At 45.0% G+C, this 19,396-nt stretch overlaps 1 protein-coding gene across 5 annotated transcripts in view; it reads right to left on the minus strand.

Annotated features, from left to right (window-relative positions):
• Positions 1 to 12,847: 12,847 nt before the first annotated feature.
• LOC144681558 (uncharacterized) overlaps positions 12,848 to 19,396 on the minus strand; it is a 34,237-nt gene continuing 27,688 nt past the window's right edge. For all 5 annotated transcript variants that reach the window (XM_078543239.1, XM_078543240.1, XM_078543236.1 and 2 more), the window contains exons 3-4: positions 16,874 to 17,078; positions 12,848 to 14,271 (exon numbers count right to left, since the gene is read on the minus strand). In XM_078543239.1, coding sequence (XP_078399365.1) covers positions 13,622 to 14,271; positions 16,874 to 17,078 — 855 coding nt within the window. In that variant the 3' untranslated portion in view covers positions 12,848 to 13,621. The remainder of the gene's footprint in view (positions 14,272 to 16,873; positions 17,079 to 19,396) is intronic.

Raw genomic sequence — 19,396 nt, forward strand, 5'->3', positions numbered from 1 at the left:
GTGTTAAGAGCATTTTAACCTGGTATGTTTTTGTGACTTGAGATGGACAATTAGGGTCATTTTGAAGATATACAGGGCTAGGTCTACCTTAGAGGCATTGAAAGGGTAAGGTGATGAAAGGAAACCTCCTGGACATGACCAAGGCGCGTAGTATCTCGGAGAACTAGAACAGGCGTCACCAACACATGAAACGGAATGCGCGAGGAAGGTTCTCAGAGATACAGGAAACGCAACTCAGGAGGCACATCTTACAGGCATGAAGCAGATGGGATGGTATATTAAAGGCAATTGGATTGGAAGGCATGTTAGGGGAAAATTCCTGCTGAGCCCAAATCAGTTTTAAAATTGTGAAAAATTATAGATTACTCCGAAGTGCCAGCTTATGCTGAGAAAAGTAAAAAACAAGACACAAAAAATGTGTTTGAGAAACAAAGAGAAAGAGATTGAGAGAGTTCAGCGAAGGAAGACAGGCAAACTAAAGATGTGGAGGAATATGAAACTGTCTGGACCAATTAATGTCAACTGCTTTTCTCTAGTTCTACATGTAAATGATCATAAGTTTATGATTATACTACTGCCTTCTAACCACTCCTAGATATCTATTAGCCATACTGAATATGAAGTGAGCTTATAAAAACACTTCTATTCATCATGTTCATTACATATTTATGCACTTCAAAGTGTTCCAATAATACCCTCACTGGATTTTCAGACATCAGCAGGGAATGGTGCTGGAAAATTCAATCTTTCTGCTAGGGGGGGAAGTTATTTTCTGGTTTGGATCAGTCAAAAGGCAAAGGAGGGGGGTTTTCCTGCGATATCAACATATTTAAATAGCTCTCCCCATTTTTGATACAGCCCCATTGCTTCCTCTTGTTCCTTGCTTTTCCTGATACTTCATGGCTTGCTGCTGCTCTCTCCCACCCTCTTCATCCCCTCTTTTCCTGTGGTGGATTGATTTTTTTAAGATTACCATTTTTAGCCGTGAAATTTAAAATTTATGAAATTTACCAAGCAAAATATTAGTTTAACTGAATTAATTTGTCCCTATTTACTGAGTGTCCAATAATTTTAGAAGAGCTTCGCCAACATTGGTTGGAGGAGATGAACTGTGATATAAGGATATGGCAAATTTGAATTTTATTTTTGAGAAATACACACAGCTGTTAAATTTATGTTGTTGTTCTGCTCCCACTCCACCCTGTGCTGCCCAGCACACACACCATAAAGTTTGGTTCCTCGCAATATGCAATTTCTGATTAAAGGTGTGTGCAATGTGGCTAGTAATGTATGTGATGATAGCTAGGGGGTGACCTCTTTGCTGGTTTGCAATCAATTCCTGTGCAAATCCTTTAATCACCACTTGGGGCCTCCCCTGTCTATACCTGGTCTTGAATGGCACAACGCCAGTAATAATAAAAAGGGAGCGTGTTGGTGCTTCAACACAGCAGAATGGGGAGTTCCAGGAATAAGAACATAAAATGCTGAAAATACTCAGCAGATCAGGCAGCATCTGTAGGGAGAGAAACAGAGTTAACAGCTGGAATTTTCCGTGGACTTTGTCGATGGGCTGGGAGGTGGGAGGGTTGGCAAAATGCCGGGGGAAGGCAGCAAGAACGCTTGTGAATCAGCCAGTTGCTGGGTAGCCAATTGAGCAAGCCCTGGTTGTTTCTGCACAACGAAAGACTAAGAGTGTCTACAGTCACTCTCGCAAGCCTCCTAGAGGCAGATAATGGGGCTATCCAGGGGAGGCAGCGGCACAGTGGTATTGTCACTGGACTGGTATTCCAGAGACCCAGGGTAATGCTCTGGGTATGCGAGTTTGAATCCCACCATGGCAGATGGTGAAATTTGAATTTTTAAAAAATCTGGAATTAAACGTCTGATGATGACCATGAAACCATTGATGATTGTTGTAAAAACCCAGCTGGTTCACTAACGCCCTTTAGAGAAGGAAATCTCCTGGCCTACATGTGACTCCAGACCCACAGCAATGTGGTTGACTCTTAAATGCCTGAATGAGGGCAATTAGGGATGGACAATAAATGCTGGCCTATGATGCCCACTTCCCATGAACAAATTAAAAAAAACTCTCAACTGGGGGCTGATGTAAAATGTGGAGTCATTTCAGTGAGAAAATACCGCTTGTGGTGTTGTTTGAAAGGAGTGTACACCTGGACATCCAAAACACTCAAGTGGTAGCCCCGTTTCACTATTTTATTCTGGAAATAGTTGGAGCAGTTGCCCTGCATTTTCACAGTCATTTTCACAGGCCATAAAGCAGAAGAGTCTCATCCGAGGTAGGGTGAAATTATTTTTGTGGAGCATAGAGGAACAGAGGTGCTTCTCTGGGCCCCACACAATAGTCAGACTATCCCTCCAGAGTCACAACCCATTGCCTGTACTGAGCTCGATGTCAGCCAGAGCACCCTGATATTGGCCAATGAGCCACACTAGGTTGCAATATAAGCATCATAAGTTGCATTGGCTGTCCATAAGTATAAAGTGACCCCCAGCCAAATGACATTGCTGGGATCTGGCATGGATGGAGAATGGTACAGAGGCCGGGATTTTCCGTGCCCGTTGGCGTCGAACATGTTTGGTGTCGTGAGCGGACAATATGGCAAGAAGGCCAAATATCGGTTTCACGATGCTGTGAAACTAGTTTGCCACGTTTCCCGCCATCGGACATCAGGAACCTCATTGTAATACATCTGTATATCATGCCAGAATCGATACCCCCGCCACCACCGCTGGATCATCTGCCCACACCGGTGTGATTGCAAACATGTTTCACAACAGCATGTTAAAGACGTGCACTTGGCAGGCTTCACCTTGAGGGGAACTCGGAGGTGAGCACACAGTAACGTTGTGGAGCACTTGCCTTGAGGCACATTTTGGGGGGGGGGGGGTGTGCGCAAGGGCTGCCCTGGGGTTGAAGGTAGTGCACAGGCATGTGCAGGGTGTGGGTGGCGGCAGTAGTGGGTGAGGGAAATAGCCACGCATTAGGGAAACCTTGTATAAAGTGACCATTCCTCTGCAGCTGAGACAGTTTAGGCACAGCCACATTGATATGATTGGGGTCGGGCTCCTAGGTTCTCTGCCCATTCAAGCAATGCAGAGGCATCAAAGTGCCACCAAGTGCTCCAGAGCTTTTCACCCCTCGGGCACTGACTGCAAAGTAATGAGCGTTTTAGTGGACTGTGGAACAGTTGGATGATTTGACATGTTGTACAATGTCCTTGCTAAAATTGGCTGTGGAGCAGTCACTGGTGGAGGCGCTCACAGCCCCTTGCAATGCCAACATCCCAGTTTGGACCAGTCCTCCCCATGGCTCAAGTGCAGCCTTACAGTGAGGGTTAGGAGAATGTTTGCGCCTGAGCTGAGAGCATAGCATGCAGTCCAGTGGGCAAAGCTGCCTCCAATTGGTTGGGTGGTTGGGGCCCATGTGGGTGGGGTTTGGACAACCACACAGCGCATTAATTTCTGGCCATCTAAGTGGTGGCCAGCACTCTCCAGGAAACGTAAAGGTGCCTTCAGACTTAACCAAGACAGGTTCTTAGTACACCCATGCTAACTCACGTGCCTCTCTCTTTCATCCTGCAGGAGGAGTACATCAGGATCATGGAGCCTGGTGACCTAGCTGTATGCCTCATGGCTTAAAGAGAGCAAAGATGACAGAGAACAGAGCGACTAAGTTGCCTGGCTGCGCAGAGGGAGGAGCAGCACCCTCAGGAAGAAGGGGTGGCTGGGGTTCCACACACGCCGTCAAAGAGCCACAGCGAACCATCGCTGGTCGGAGCCTAGCTAGACCCAGGATCTATAATGCCGCCTTTCATTCCTGAAGATGACTGAGAACCAGTGTTGCCAAAGACTGCACATGTCTAGGGAACTACTGCAGGATTTGGTACCATGGGGACATGGAGGGCATCCACTGCCAGTGACTGTGAAAGTGACAGCGACGCTCAATTTCTACGCCAGTGGCTCCTTTCAGGGCTCCACAGGTGACCCCTGTGGGATAACACAAGCGTCCACCAACAAATGCATCCATGAGGTCATGGATACCACCTTCACGAAGGCACACAACTTTGTGCATTTCGTTTGGGACCAGGACAGCTAGGATGCAACAGCGATTAGATTTGCCCAGATCTTGGGATTCCTAGAGGTGCAGGGTGCTATCGGCTACACTCACATGGCAATCCGATCTCCATCGCAACACTCAGTGAACTACATCAACTGCAAGGGGTCCCACTTGCTGAATGTGTAGCTGGTGTACAACCAACTCAAGTACATCCTGCAGATCTGCGCACGGTTACCAGGGAGTGTGCACAACTTGTGCATTTTCAGTTGGTCACAGATCCCTGAAGTCTTCCAGGGTCCACAGAAGCTGCAGGGATGGCTTCTCGAGGACAAGGGCTACCCACAGAGGACATGGCTGATGACACCCGGCCTCAGACTGTAGCAGAGCGACAGTATAACGAGGCTCATGTTGCAACTCGCAACTTGGTGGAGCAAACCATCGGGATGCTGAAAATTAGGTTCAGGTACCTGCACTGATCTGGTGGAGCCCTGCAATACAGTCCACAGAGGATGTCACGCATCGTTGTCATCTGCTGCACCCTTTACAACCTCACGCTGCGATGGAGGAAGGAGCTGGCTGAGGAGGTGATGGAGGAGCTGGACATCATCACCGATGAGGAGGACACTGACAGAGATGAGGGTGAGGAGGTCCTTGAAGGTGACGATGACGGGGATGAGGCCCTCACACTGGCCAGATGAGGCAGGCATGCTCGCGAGGCCCTCATAGCTGTATAGATTTGTGGAGGATGATGACGACATACAGTGAAAAGACACCACAGATCCTCACATTGCATCTGTGAACATTTGACTCCGGTCTGGCTTATGGTAGCGCACATACCCTCTGTGATAATGCTGCTATCATGGAGATGCTGTGGAGGCCCTAATAGTTGTACAATTGCAGGAGGATGATAACATGCAGTGAGGACACTCCATAGATCTTCACATAGCCTATGAGAATGTCTGACTCCTGTCTGGCTGAGGGCTGTGCGCTTACTCTCTGTGATCAGGATCACCTCATGGAGATGCAGCCATGAAACTTTTAAAGCATCTGATCCTTTGTCCACCTTCAGCACCTGAGCCCTTCAGGGACACAGCACCACTGGTCACAGATGCTGGTGTGATGGGGACCAGTCCCACCTTAAAGGTGCTGAGAGCACACAGAGAGAATGATGGAACTCTGTGATGCCTGCCCACGAAACTCTGGCAGCAATGACAAGCACCGGTGAGGTGCAGGCATCAGTAACGTGTCCAGGGAGTGTGAGGCCAGACAATCACTTTGGACTGAAGGCTGCACAAAGCACAGGGAAGAGGCCCTGGACTGAGACACCTGCCTTTGTCTTGTGCAGAAAGGTTTCACATCTGAGTGACAAGAACACTGCTCATCAGGACAAGGAGCCATAGGCAGGGAAATATTCTTGGGAGTTTATTGACAATAGTGAACAGTATGTACAAGTGATTAACACCCGTGCCCAGGCTGTGCAACTAATTCTTCTTAACATTCCTAACCCTGCCGCTACGTCTTGGTGCTCCCCGGACATCCACAGTGGAGGTGGATGCAGCCTGCTGACTGCTACCCACTGTATGTGATTACCCCGATTTGTGTCGTCTGGAGGGCCGGGACCTAAATGCCCCTGGCCTGCTTTCAGGGTCTTGCTGTGTGGCAGTGCACTCTCCTCGGCCTGTGGAGTTGGAGCTGCTGAGGTCACAGGAAGAGGGAATTTTGATGGGCCAGACAATCCCGGAGTCACTTGGATGGATGGCCCTGCGGGTACACCTGCTGATCCTCCTCTCTATGGGTGCCCAAGTGCATCTGGCTGGCTCCTTGAGGAGAAATGGTAGCTGCAGAGATCGCGCTGACCCATGCCCTTCTCACATACACACTGTTGGAGGCCAACTATGGCGTCAGCAATGGAGTTGAGACCGCACAGCAGTATAGGAGTGAAGCCCTGAACCAAGGTTTCCATAATGGCCGCCATCCTAGCAGTGTTGTCCTCAATACGTTGGCACACCGGCACTATCACCTCAGCCTGAAGGCGGACAGACTCCTCCATTTGTTATAAAGGATGTGATAAATGGATAATTATGATCTGACTGGGCATAGTCAGCATGGATTTGCAAATGGGAAATCATGTTTGATGAACTTGTTGAAGTTTTTTGAGGATGTTACTAACAAAGTTGATAAAGGAGAGTCGATGGATATAGAATACTTGGATTTTCAGAAGGCTTTTGATAAAGCCCCCCACAGGAGGTTGATTAGCAAAATAAAAGCACATGGGATAGGAGGCAATATACTGGCAGTGATTAAGGATTGGCTAACAGGCAGAAAACAGAGAGTAGGAATAAACGGGTCATTCTCATATTGGCAGGCTGTGACTAGTGGGGTACCACAGGGATCAGTACCTGGGCTCCGGCTGTTCACAATATGTATCAATGATTTAGATGTAGGGACCAAATGTAGTATTTCCAAGTTTGCAGATGATACAAAGCTAGGCGGGAATGTGTTGTGAGGAGGATGTAAAGTGACTACAGGAGGATTTGGACAGACTTAGTGAGAGGGCAAGAACATGGTAGATGGAATATAATGTGGAAAATTGTGAAGGTATCCACTTTGATAGAAGGAACAGATGTGCAGAGTATTTCCTAAATGGTAAGAGATTAGAAAGTGTAGGTGTCCAAAGGTACTTGGGTGTTCTTGTCCATAAGTCACTGAAGGCTAACATGCAGGTGCAGCAGGCAATTAGGAAGGCTAATGGAACGTTAGCCTTTATCACAAGTGGATTTGAGTGCAGGAGTAGTGAAGTCTTGCTTCAATTGTATAGAAGCTTGGTTAGACCACACCTGGAGTCCTGTGTGCAGTTTTGGTCCCCTTACCTCAGAAAGGATATTATTGCTACAGAGGGAGTGCAACGAAGGTTCACCAGACTTATTCTGGGGATGGCGGGACTGTTATGAAGAGAGGTTGGGGAAACTGGGCCTGTATTCTCTAGAGTTTCGAAGATTTAAAAGTGATCTCATTGAAACCTACAAAATACTTAAAGGAATAGACAGAGTGGATGCAGGTAAGATATTTCCCCTGGTTGGGGAGTCTAGAACCAGGGCACACAATTTCAAAATAAAGGGGAAGCCACTTAGGACCAAGATGAGGAGAAATTTCTTTACTCAGAGGGTTGTGAATCTTTGGAATTCTCTACCCCAGAGGGCCATGGAAGCTCAGTCATTGATTATGTTTAAGATAAGATTGATAAATTTCTAATTAACAATAACATAAAGGGTTATGGGGATAGTGTGGTTAAAAGGCATTGAAGTGTTCAATCAGCCAGAATCATATTGAATGGCGGAGCAGGTTCGACAGGCTGAATGGCCTTCTCCTATTCTTATGTTTCCATGTGCCTTGCAATCTGAGGAGTGCAGCGGACATCCCTTCCTGATGTTCCCGAGCTTGCCTTTGCAGCTCCTGCAACTGTGGCTTGACCGAGTCCTGAGGCTCGTCATTTGACTCTGACTCAGCAAATTTCTGGCCTCCAGCAGTTCACCAAGTGCAGGGCACCTGGGAAGTCCCTGCCGCTGCCTGCTGTGGATCAGGCTGTGCAATGTGCTCACCAGGTTGTGATCCCGAGGTTACTGTAAAGCTAGGTCTCACCGAGGCATGAGTCTCTGTGCTGGTGGAGAGTGTGGAGGAGTGCTGTGACGGGACTTCAAGGAGGGTGCCTCCAGATTCATCTTCAGAGGCTTCTTCGGGACTTGATTGGAGGCCCTGGGTCATGGACTCCATCGGCTGTTTGGCAGACGTGCCTGCAGAAGGGGAGATAATGAGTGCATGGCAGTGACCTGAGAACCAGGACACATCATTCATAGCATGGTCATCTGATGGATGTTGCACTGCTGGATCCTCACTTGGTAGGGCACCGCCAACCTCACCATCAGCAATGGAATGGTCCAGATGGTCGCCAGCCAGCTGGATGGCTCTATTTTCAAAGTCCGTGAAGACCTTGATTTCAGGCAATCCTCCACCTGTCTGCAACCTCTCCCTCTTGTTGTGTGCCAGCTTGTCCTGCATGAATAGAGATGGAAAGAGTACAAGCAGGATGCCTGCCAGGCCAGGTGATAAGCATGCCTGGTGTGTGTGGGTGGTGAGTGGTCCCATGGACGGGATGAGGACAACGAAGGTGTGTGAGAGTGAATGGTGATGTCCCTTGAGTTGGCAGTGAGTGAGGGCCCTGTGGATGTGTGATAGGTTTGTGAGTGTGTGAGTTGAGAGTGATGAGAAGAGTGACTTATCCTGGCAGAATGGAGGGGATCATTCATCCTCTTGCAGCATTGGGTGGTTGTCCTCTTTTGAAGGGTGTTGGCACTGACCACTGCTGCTACTGTCTCCCAAACCAGATTAGCGAGGTTGCTGCCCATCCTGCTGCCAGAACAGGGGTAGAGGACATCACGATGAGCTTCCACTGCATCCAAAAGGCACCCGAAGGATGTGCCATTGAACCTGGGGGCTGCAGTCTTTTTGCCTTTCAGGGCCATGTCTTCTTTGCAGCAGTCGTGGGCTGGAAGCACTGAGAGGTGTGCATGTGGCTGGACTGTGCTGAAGCGGCGAGGTGACAGCGTGACGGGCGAATGAGAGCCCACCCGCCATGGAAACAGCGTGTTTCCCGGGAATGCATAATTAATGCGGCGGGTTTGGGATGATATGGTGTGAAAAGCCGCCATTGCGGCCGGCAGGTAAAACGTCATTTTACCCGCCTGCTACCACCCTTAGTGCAAATCTGGGACAATTTCGCCCTGAGAGTGTGCCTATAATTTCCCCATACACTGAGTTCATAATCATTTCACAGTACTTCATTGGCTGTGAAGTGCTTTGGGATATTCTGAAGTCATGAAAGGCTCTATATAAATATAAGTTCATTCTTTTCTGTATCCTAAAGAGGCGCCAAACAAAGGGAAAGATGATAAGAGTCTCAATACGCTGTCCTAGCACAGCTTCTGGCAGCTGGTTAAAGTGCACCTTGAGAAGGAGCCTGGGAACAAATCACTTACCTGCCCTCGAGTAGCCAATAAAGCACGATGCAAAAGGTCAGTTCGAAAATAAATGTAAAATGGGGTGAAAAGTCCGTGAGCATGATATCACAGCACAGAAAATTGGTTTATTAATGTCAGAACGACCTTGGGCTGATTAAAAACTGGTTTGTGCCCTCAATTACACGAGGGGAAGGGGAAATTTCTCTGTATGCTACGAGCAACAATATTGTAATCCATTCAAAAAGGAGTTTACAATTTTATGACACAGAAGGAAATCTCCCCAGAGAGACTTCCTGATCCCTGTGGAGCAGTCTGCCACTGGGAAACAAGAAACAGGAAACAAATAAGCCAGAAACGGAGCTCAGATGTTTTACTCCTTGCATAAGGCATTCCATAAGATATCTTCCTAACATTTGGCTTATTAGATGTTGTTGATAATCACTAGGGATTTTCCACACAAAGGCAGGAAACAGAAGTCGGGACTGTTTCCAGATCCTGAATCTGCTCCCCAGCCCCCACCCGGGTAAATATTCACCCATTGGGATTTTGACAGAATCACCCCCTTAATTAGCATGGAGACCGGTTTCCCCTCCAATTAAGGGCAGCGGGAGGGATTGGTCTTGAAGCTGGAAGGCCAATCAGAGGCCATTCACCTAGCAGGAGCAGCAGGCTATGATACAGGTAAGTAGCAGAGAGGGTGCTTCAACATGGAAGTGCCCTCTCACCTACTCTTTTATAACTTTAATTAAATAATGCTTATAGCTGCTGGGTCACCACTGTTTTGGGGTAGGGGGTGGTGGGGAGGGTAGGGAGAGGGAGGGGGAGGGGAAACCCTTCCACAGGACAGCATGTGAATACTCTCACACTCAGACAGGCAGTGAGGGCCTCCAGACATACCTGGAGCACTGGACTCCAGCCTGCCATCAGGTGCCCGCCCCCAGGCACCCGAGCTGACCCCCACAGTTGTTGGAAAATTCCAGCCAGCCTCCTTTAGTTGCACGTCACAAGGATTTTAACAAGCCTAATTGGCTATCCATGCGTGGGGACAGGTTACCATTCCACTCCCAATCACACCGCCATTAAATGGCCGGCACTAATATTTTCAGATCTCATTCACCTCTGTTCCACCACCCCCCACCCCCCACCCCGCAATGCCACCCCTCCCCCTCCAGCAGGGCCCAAAAATTAATGCCCGTGTTACTGAAAAACAGCAACACATTCTTGGATTTCAATTTTTGCTGCATGAAATTTATGATTTTGCAGTGTTTTGTGTTATCGTTATTCAATGGCTGACTCCATGATGAACGAGTGGAGCTAGAACAAAGACTTGCTAATTGCCACAGTTTTGAGAAACCCTGATTTGAACTAGTTATGAGTTTATCAGTGTCTGACTGCATCGCCTCTTTAAATAAAGAGACCTCTCCCTTAGATCCAGCATAGTAAGAGTTAACCTTCAGCTCCTTTTATTATCCGTGCCAGTTTCAATCATGGCAGCTGCCTTCACCGTATCTGTAATTTCCATCCTACCCTCCCATCTCCACACTCCACCCCCCACCTCCCCTCCCTGGCAGATGGTAAGGACCAACCCTAGCTGGGAAATAGCAGAATGATTCAGTGATTAAATAGGAAATGTGCCAGTAAAAGAATTACAATCAGTGTTACTGTCACCATTAGCAGAATACACAGGAGCCACCTCCCACCGACAAGCTAAGGAGCAGTCTGCTTTCTCAACTCCTACGATGCCATTTATTTAAGAACAGGGGAAATACATTAACACAACCAGAACATTGAAAAGAAAGCTGGGGGTGCTTGGTATTGTTTAAGATAAAAGAAATAGAGATAGACAACAAAAATGAAAGGACAATAAAGATAAGAATGGGAAATAGAAGAAAGAAGGAGACAATGACAGACAAAAGAGGAAGAGAAAAGCTAAAAGATGACAAGATGAGGTTGGAATTCTTTCCGAATCATTCAAAATAAAATATGTTTGATATTCAGTGCTGATTCTTTTGATAAAGTCTAATTAATATTCAAATTTTTTAATCTCTACACTTTCTAGATTCCTTAAAATAAGCCCCTCCACTCCCTCTGTCTATATCTCTGCTCTGTTACCACAACATTTAATGCAACATAAATTAAAGACTTTAAAACAGAAAATGCTGGAGGTCAGGCAGCACCTGTGGAGAGAGAAAAACAGAGTTAAAGGGCTGGATTTTCACCGAGTCTGGATGACACAAAATGGCACACGGGACCTGATTCTGGGACTCCCAACCCTATTTCCGGGGTTTCCGAACTTCAGGAGTGACTTTTAAGGGAGCAGGCTGGTTCAGGTCAAAAGCCTGCACCTGCAGTCCCGACCTGGCTGGCTCCATTACAGGATAAGCATGTTTTAGTTCTCTGCAATTTTTATGGAGTCATGGTTCATGGCACCTCAGTGGTGTTGTGAACCATAGTCTGCAGGAGGGAACCTTTTAAAAGGCAAATTCAAAAGGTCCTCCTCATGCTAAGGTATGCCCCCAAAGAACCCCTACGGTCCCTCTTGCCACCCATACCAAGCTATGCCCCTCCACACACCTCCATAGCCCCTCATACCTCCATGCCAACTATGCCCCTCCACCCACGCTCATAACCCCATGCCCAGACATGCCCCTCCACCCACCCTCGATGGCCTACGTCAAGCTGTGGCACTTCCATGCCCATTGACTCACTATACACTGTGATATGGCTCTCTCATCTCTACTGTCAATTGCACAATGTTTATTTACGTTAGGGTAAAAGCTTTCAAATTCTTGCAGCTTCAGCTATTGAAACTTTAAAGGGTCTGCATGATTGACGCTTTTAATGCCCTGTAGTTAAATGACTTTTTTAATATTGTGGAAAGTTATGAATGAATGACTGTTTTTTAAAGTTTTTTTTAAACACATACATTGTTACTGTAGGGTTCATTGATTCTATGCAGTGTATAGTGGGCCATTGGACATAAAGTGCTAGAGCTTGGCATCGACAGCATGAGGGGCCAGGCGGGATAGGTGGAGAACCCAGTATTTTCCCTAATTTAGAAAGGTAGCTTGACATGGAGGGATGAGGGGCCATAGATATTGTTTGGGCGGGTTTGGCATATCTTGGCATTGGGGCTGGGAATTTTCCCAACTCCTGCTACCCACCTTGAGGATGAAATCCAGACCAACGTTTCAGATCGACGACCTTTTCATCAGAATGCTGATGAAAGGGAAGATAAATCAATAGCATGGACATTACTTTCTGATCCTAAATGAACATTCGTATGGATTTGATACAAATGCAAAATTATTTTGTTAAAGAAAAATCCTGAAAATGTGAATAAAATGGAAAATGCTTGAAAAAGTATAGGAGGTCAGTCAGCATCTGAGAGAGAAAGATAGGCAACATGTTTTGGTGTATAAATCCTTCATCAGAACCCAGTATTTTCCCTAATTTAGAAATGTGACTTGAATGGATGAATAAAATTTCATAAAAACAAAAACAGCCATACAAAATGCATGAGCAGAGAATAGGGATTGGACATTGTTTCTGGAATTTCTAATTTAGGACATACAAGGAAGTCAAGTCTGAAATTGGTCTTGGATAACAGCAAATCAGCAGTTGTGTTACACTACGCCCAATTCTGCGCCCAATTCTCTTTCACTGAAGCCAAGATAATAAAATATAAATACACGTTGTTCTTCCTTACGCCTTCAGGCCCTGGCAAGAGCACTATTGGACAGAACAAGAATTGCAATTTGAAGTAAGCGTTTATTTATTCAAAGTGCTACTTATTATTACATGCACGCACACATATATACTATCATATAGTATATACAAGATGTGATATAGGAGAGCGAGTTAGATAAACAATGGAGTGATCTATAAAACAGTAGGTAGATGCAGGATTCTAAAGACACAATGGTTAATGGAAACATAACAAATATTTGATCATTTGACATACGAGCTCTATGTAATTTCAATTTGCCAGAGGGAAGAAACACAATGCCACAGTGTACAGCAGCTTCCACAACCTACGCAATGCAGTGCCACGATATGGGCTTAAGCCCACAATTCTGTATACGGTATGTTTCCAGTCTTGAGTAAAAGCTCCCAGGAGTCAATGAGCAGCTCCCATTTTTTTTAAAATTTAGACACTGGGGTTCAGGCCCCAACTTCCATTCAGAAGTTAAGGATTCAACCTGCATCCTTGTTAAATGTTGATCAAATGTCCTTGTTTACTGTCACAAAGTATTTTAGGAATAACCCAGTGAATAATTAATGCCCAACAGCAGAAAAAGGGAAACGTGTATTTATAGCGTTGTTTTGTTAATAAGCCTTGCTGAGTATACTGAAAGGCTGCACACTTGACACATTTTATTGGCCTTGTTGGGGACAGGGGAACCTCATTGAGAAGGCCAACTGGCAGCTAACTCTGGTTAACCAGTGACCACCCAACCACAGAATTTTTAGAAAAATAACAGTTATTTATAGTCCTCATTGTGTAGATTTCTACAATAATTTTTCAAGATTCCAGGTTTAAGAGACCCAGCTTTTTCAAAGCTTTTTTATGATCCTTTTCTGTTGGCGATTGTGGAGACTTTAACTGTTGAGTTCCCTCTGTTGCAAGGGGTTGAGAGGAGGAGGAGTTGTTGCTGTTAGATAAGCCCCCAGTAAATTTCAACAGTCCTAGTCTTTGAAGGGCATCTTGCCTTGCTGCTTTCTGCTCAGGCCTTCCAAGCAATCGGAGTGAGTTGGATTGGGCAGCCAAACCCTCCACTTGACTGCTTGGCTTCTTCTGGCCAGACCCACTAAGGCGGGCTAGAACCTGAGCTCGGAGCTCCTGCACACTGACCCCTGACCTCAAGATGGTGTCAAACTTTTTAGCATGAGCAGGAAGCAAAGTAAGTGTTCTGGGTGAACTTTGTTCATCAGGTGTGGTTTCTCTGGACTGGTTTGAGACATTGGATCCTAATGCTATCATAGTTTCAGATCCTAGATGTTTTGTGGACTCCTCCTTCTTGCCCTCTTCGAATGTGGCTGTTTGGTTGGGTCTTGTATCAACCACAGGAACTGATTCCATACCTCTGTTATTGATCCTTTGAGCAGGTGGATGACTGGTAATTACATCCACATTTCCAATAATCCCAACATTGTCACAGACACCTGCATCATCTAAAAATATTGAAAATACAAACATCAACACTTGCTTCAATATACATAAGTGAACATAAGCAAAGTGATCCTAGTTGTTTCCAGCAAGCACAATATTGCCCTATATTTGGTCAACAAAAAGGACATTTTTCTTGAGATTATGATACCACAGGTTGTGAATGTACATAATTATTTCCAAGATTTAGAGCTAAATATCTGACCATGTCATCTCCTCCTACTTAATGGTTAATTTTCATCAAACTAATTTACTGAAACTTGGCATGTCTCTGATAAAGTTTAATTTTCCTCATTCACACATATGCCAAGGAAAGGGACAGCCTGTTTCCTGCGCATTGGAAGAAAATAAAATTGGAAGGTATTGGCTTAAGTGCATTGTTTTCAGGCTTTTTTTCTGGTAGAATATGGCACCGGTTTCTGCTTGCAATGGCAGGGAAAAGCATGATACCTTCATATTGATGGAGGGGTGCAGAATGTAAAATTTAAAAGGAGCCTAGCAACTACTAGTGACAAGTTATAGACCAACGCTGGTAGAAACCTGCAAGCAGGCTAATTGCCTTTCCTTAAAGGGAATGGTCTTTAACATGCCAAATCCTGGGTAAGGGGCAATCAGAACAAATTCATCAATCAGTAATCCTTATGGAATTAACTCAGGATTTATATATCAGCTCAATTCTCGATGGTTGTTCATTGACAATCCTTTTCAGCAGACATGTACATTAATTATTTCTCTTCTACTTAAACTCTCACTTTTTAAAATTCTTTTAAAATTTCTCACACTCTTCCTTGGTTGAGATGAAAGGACTGAATGCTCAAAATCCTTGACTACATTTCTCTTCAATCCATGTCTAGTGGTGTTTACAAGTGGCCTATGGTAACTTGTTCTTCACTCAGAGGCCAAGATTGCAATGTGTTCTGGATTTCCACGTGTAAGATGTATAAACACAAATATACCTTTGCTAAATTTCTAGCAACAAAATTCAAACTTCTCAAATTCATGGCCAACATTTCATTGGGGACTATTCTCGTTTAAAAAAGGGGCCCTAATTACAAATGCCGTCTTTTCATTTTTTGGTTGGTCAGTCATTTTTAAATGTAATTGTTTCTAGTATTAAATTTAAACCGGCATGCAAAGTCTCTTTGAATATTTGGCCTAGTTTTTGACTGGTTTTCTAAGTGATGTGCAGTCTCAAAGTCGCCATGTACTTACTTTCAGTGCAGTGAGTTTGTGTTTTCTTAGAGTCTCTTCAAGCCTTCCCCTGTTGACTCCCAAGCATGCTCGGCAATTGACCTGTATTGGGCCACATGCTGTTCAATTCTACCTCCACGGATGTCCCACTCTGCAACCAGCCTCTCAAGACTTTCATTGACGCCCATTTCCACAGGAGATATTTCCAGCTGGGAAACATCACCTGTCCTCAGCCTTTCTGAGAAGAGCTCCCCTTACATAATTCTAGTGGATTTTTCCAAGAGAAAAAATGATGTGCCTAATAGAATTAAGTAATCTGGCTATACAGTACATGGTGAGGGAGGACATAAATGAGCCTAAAAGAATTACTAAAGGTGAGAGACAAATAGCCATTAAACATCAACTCCAAGTCTGTGTGAATGTCAACTGCATTTAACTTGCAACAGATAGAGATTCAATTTATAGGAAAATAGGATTTACGAGCAGGAGTAGGCCATTCAGTCCTTCAAGTATGCTCCACAATTTCTGTTGCCATACAAACTTTTGCCCATACTTTCCTTGGATGGCGGGGAGATATGGCTTTGTCGCCAGTTTTCAGCTAAATAGAACAGATGGTTTCAAAAAAATGTGGACTAGGCAGTGAGAATCTTGTATTTTGTGTACACATTGGTTATGTATGGTCAGTATGATCATGCTGCAGCACCTGTCCTATCTGCCAGCATGCATTCAACCAACGCAGGAGCATTGGGAGGCATGTGACAGCAACAATGAGAGGGGCGCAGGAAAATGGAGGTGTACTAGCAACTGCTTGAGGCGCCTCTTTCGAAAAGACTGCTGATTTCTAGCACGCATGTACTGCAACGCTCACAGTACATGTTCCAATTTCCTGTGTGAAGGTAGTGCCTGTGCCTGACAGAGGTCAGTCCACGACAATTACTTACAAGATGTAAATGTTCCACTGCCACAATCAATTTATTTAATGCCTTCTAGCTGGCAGCATTCTTTTATGGGAACATTGTCCACGTATCAATCTGAAATCACTGATCAAATTTGGCTTAATGGAGGCAACTACAAAGTTAGATGTTTTTATTTGCAACTGAAAAGATAAATATTTTAAACCTTTCCCCAAACTGCACATCCTGTCAGGTTTTGCACTTGACAAAATGTTCAGTCTAATCATGAGACTTCCTTTTTAAAGTCAATCTGGGAACAAGATTCTTCTGTTAAGAGAATTTCTCTTTAGAAGAATTCCAGATGAATAGATTTGTTGCTTCACAACAGGCATTGGGAGAAAGATGATACCATAAGAGCTGCAGATTTTACAGGCGCCTTTTCTTGGAACAAGCTGAACATTTTGACCAAAACATTATCATAATCACATTGATATCTGTGAGTCACTGTGCAATGAGAACTCACCTGGGCCTGCTGCATCTTCTGTTTGTCGAGTGCCACATACCATTCCTAGAAACTCATAAAAGCCATCACTAATGGTGCTATCTCCCTTCATCACCCCCTCTTCATCATCTTCCTCCAATTCCACCTCCAACGAGTCAATGGTTTCAATCAAAAAACTCAGGCACTCTTTCTCCTCTTGAGACAAATGGCGTAAGAACTCATCTTCCTGCAAGTGAAGCAGAAACAGTTGCACAATCCTGTCAGCTTTTAATCTATTGAAAAACAAAACAGAAGTGACCTCTTCCATTGGCCAAAGGCTAGATGCATATACTAGGATTAATGGACAGAGGACTTGTTAACCTATTTCTTTGGGCAGCATTACTGCCCATCCTTATATGCCCTGAGAAGGTGGTAGTCGGTCTTCTTCAACCACTGCAGTAAGTGAAGCGAAGGTTCCAACCCAATAATGTTAGGTGGAGAATTTCAGAATTTTGACCTGGTCATGATGAAGGAACAGTGATATATTTCCAAGTCAGTGTATGCATGTGACTTGGAGGGAATCTCAGAAGGTGGTAGTGTTCCTATGCACCTGCTGCACTTGATCTTCTAGGTAGTTGTAGTGTATGGCAAGATGTACGCATTTTGTTACATTGCCCTCTCTGTTGGGGAGGTGTAAATGAAGTTAGTTTAATAGCAGCTGCTGGCTGTGAATCCACATGGTGACTTTTTGTCAATGCAATACACAATAATGATGGAGGACCTAAGTTTGGAAGGTGTTTTGGCAGAAGCTACAATGAGTTGCTGCAGTGCATGTTTTAAATAGTGCACACTATAGCCATGGCGTTGGTGGTGGTGGGGGCAGATTTCAGAGGCTATATCTGTAAAATGGCTTGCATTATCTAATATGGTTATGCCTCCTAAATCAATATATGTATCAAAGTCCTGCATATAACATACATTCCTTGTTACAACACTTCCTGTTGTGATACTTGCTTTCTGTATTTCAATTTTGGTCACATATATCTCACATTTTCTTACGCTTTTGTAAGACCTGCTTCTATATTACCCATACATAACATTATGCTTACCTTTCAGTCTTCCCAACGCTTGGTGGTGCTTCTATGTTCCATTTAACAACATAAAGACATAAGAAATAGGTGTAGGTATAGACCCCATGGCTCCTCAAATGTGCTCTGCCATTCAATACGATGATAGCTGATCTTCTACATCAACTCAACTTTCCTGTCCATTCCTCATACCCCTTGATTTGCTGAGAGATTAAAAATCTATCAATTTCAGTCTTGAATATACTCAATGATGGAGCATCCACAAACCTCTGGACAAACAATTCCAAAGAGTTACAATCCTCAGTGAAGAAATTTCTCCTCATCACCCCTTATCCTGAGGTTCGACATTCCCCAGCCAGCGGAAACAACCTCTCAGTATCTACCCTGTCAAGCCCCTTCAGAAGCTTGTACGTTTCAATGAGAACACCTCTCATTCTTCTAAACTCCAGAGAGTATAGGCCCAACTTAATCAGCCTCTCATCATTGGACAACACCCTCATTCAAGGAATGAACCCAATGAAACTTTGCTGCACTGAATCCGAGGCAAGTATATCCTTCCTTAGATGAAGATCAAAATTATGAACAGTATTCCAGGTGTGGTCTCACCAAAGCCTGTAGCATGATTTCCTTATTATTGCACTCCAATTGCCTTGCAATAAAGGCCAGTGGGGAGGCGGTGGCATAGTGGTATTGTCACTGGATGAGTAATCCAGAGGCCCAGGGTAATGCCTGGGTTCAAATCCCACCACAGCAGCTGGTAGAATTTGAATTCAGTAAAAACATCTGGAATTAAAAATCTAATGATGATCATGCAACCATGGTCAATTGTTGTAAAGACCCATCTGGTTCACTCATGCCCTTTAAGGAAGGAAATCTGCCATCCTCACTTGGTCTGGCCCATGTGTAACTAGCATGGTTGATTCTTAAATGCCCTCTGAAATGGCCTAGTAAGTTGAATCAAACCTCTAAAAAGCCAATAAAAAGGAATGAAACCAGATGGACTACCAGCATCGAACTAGGCACCGGAAACGACAACAGCAAATTCAACCCTGTTGGCTCTGCAAAGTCCTCCTTACTAACATCTGGGGGCTTGTGCTGAAATTGAGAGCTGTCTCACGGACTAGTCAAGCTTGATATAATCATGCTCATGGAATCAAACCTGACACATAATGTCCCAGACACCACCATCGCCACCCCTGGGTATGTCCTGTCCCACCGGCAGGACAGGCCCAGCAGAGGTGGCAGCACAATGGTATACAGGCGGGAAGGAGTTGCCCTGGGAGTCCTCAAGATTGACTCTGGACTCCATGAAGTCTCATGGCATCAGGTCAAACATGGACAAGGAAACCTCCTGCTGATTACCACGTACCACCCCCCCTCAGCTGTTGAATCAGTGCTCCTCCATGTGGAACACCACTTGGAGGGAGCAGAATGTACTCTAAGTGGGGAACTTCAATATCTATCACCAAGAGCGGCT

Source organism: Cetorhinus maximus, chromosome 6 (genome assembly GCF_964194155.1).
Source record: "Cetorhinus maximus chromosome 6, sCetMax3.hap1.1, whole genome shotgun sequence".
Taxonomy (NCBI): Eukaryota; Metazoa; Chordata; class Chondrichthyes; order Lamniformes; family Cetorhinidae; genus Cetorhinus; species Cetorhinus maximus.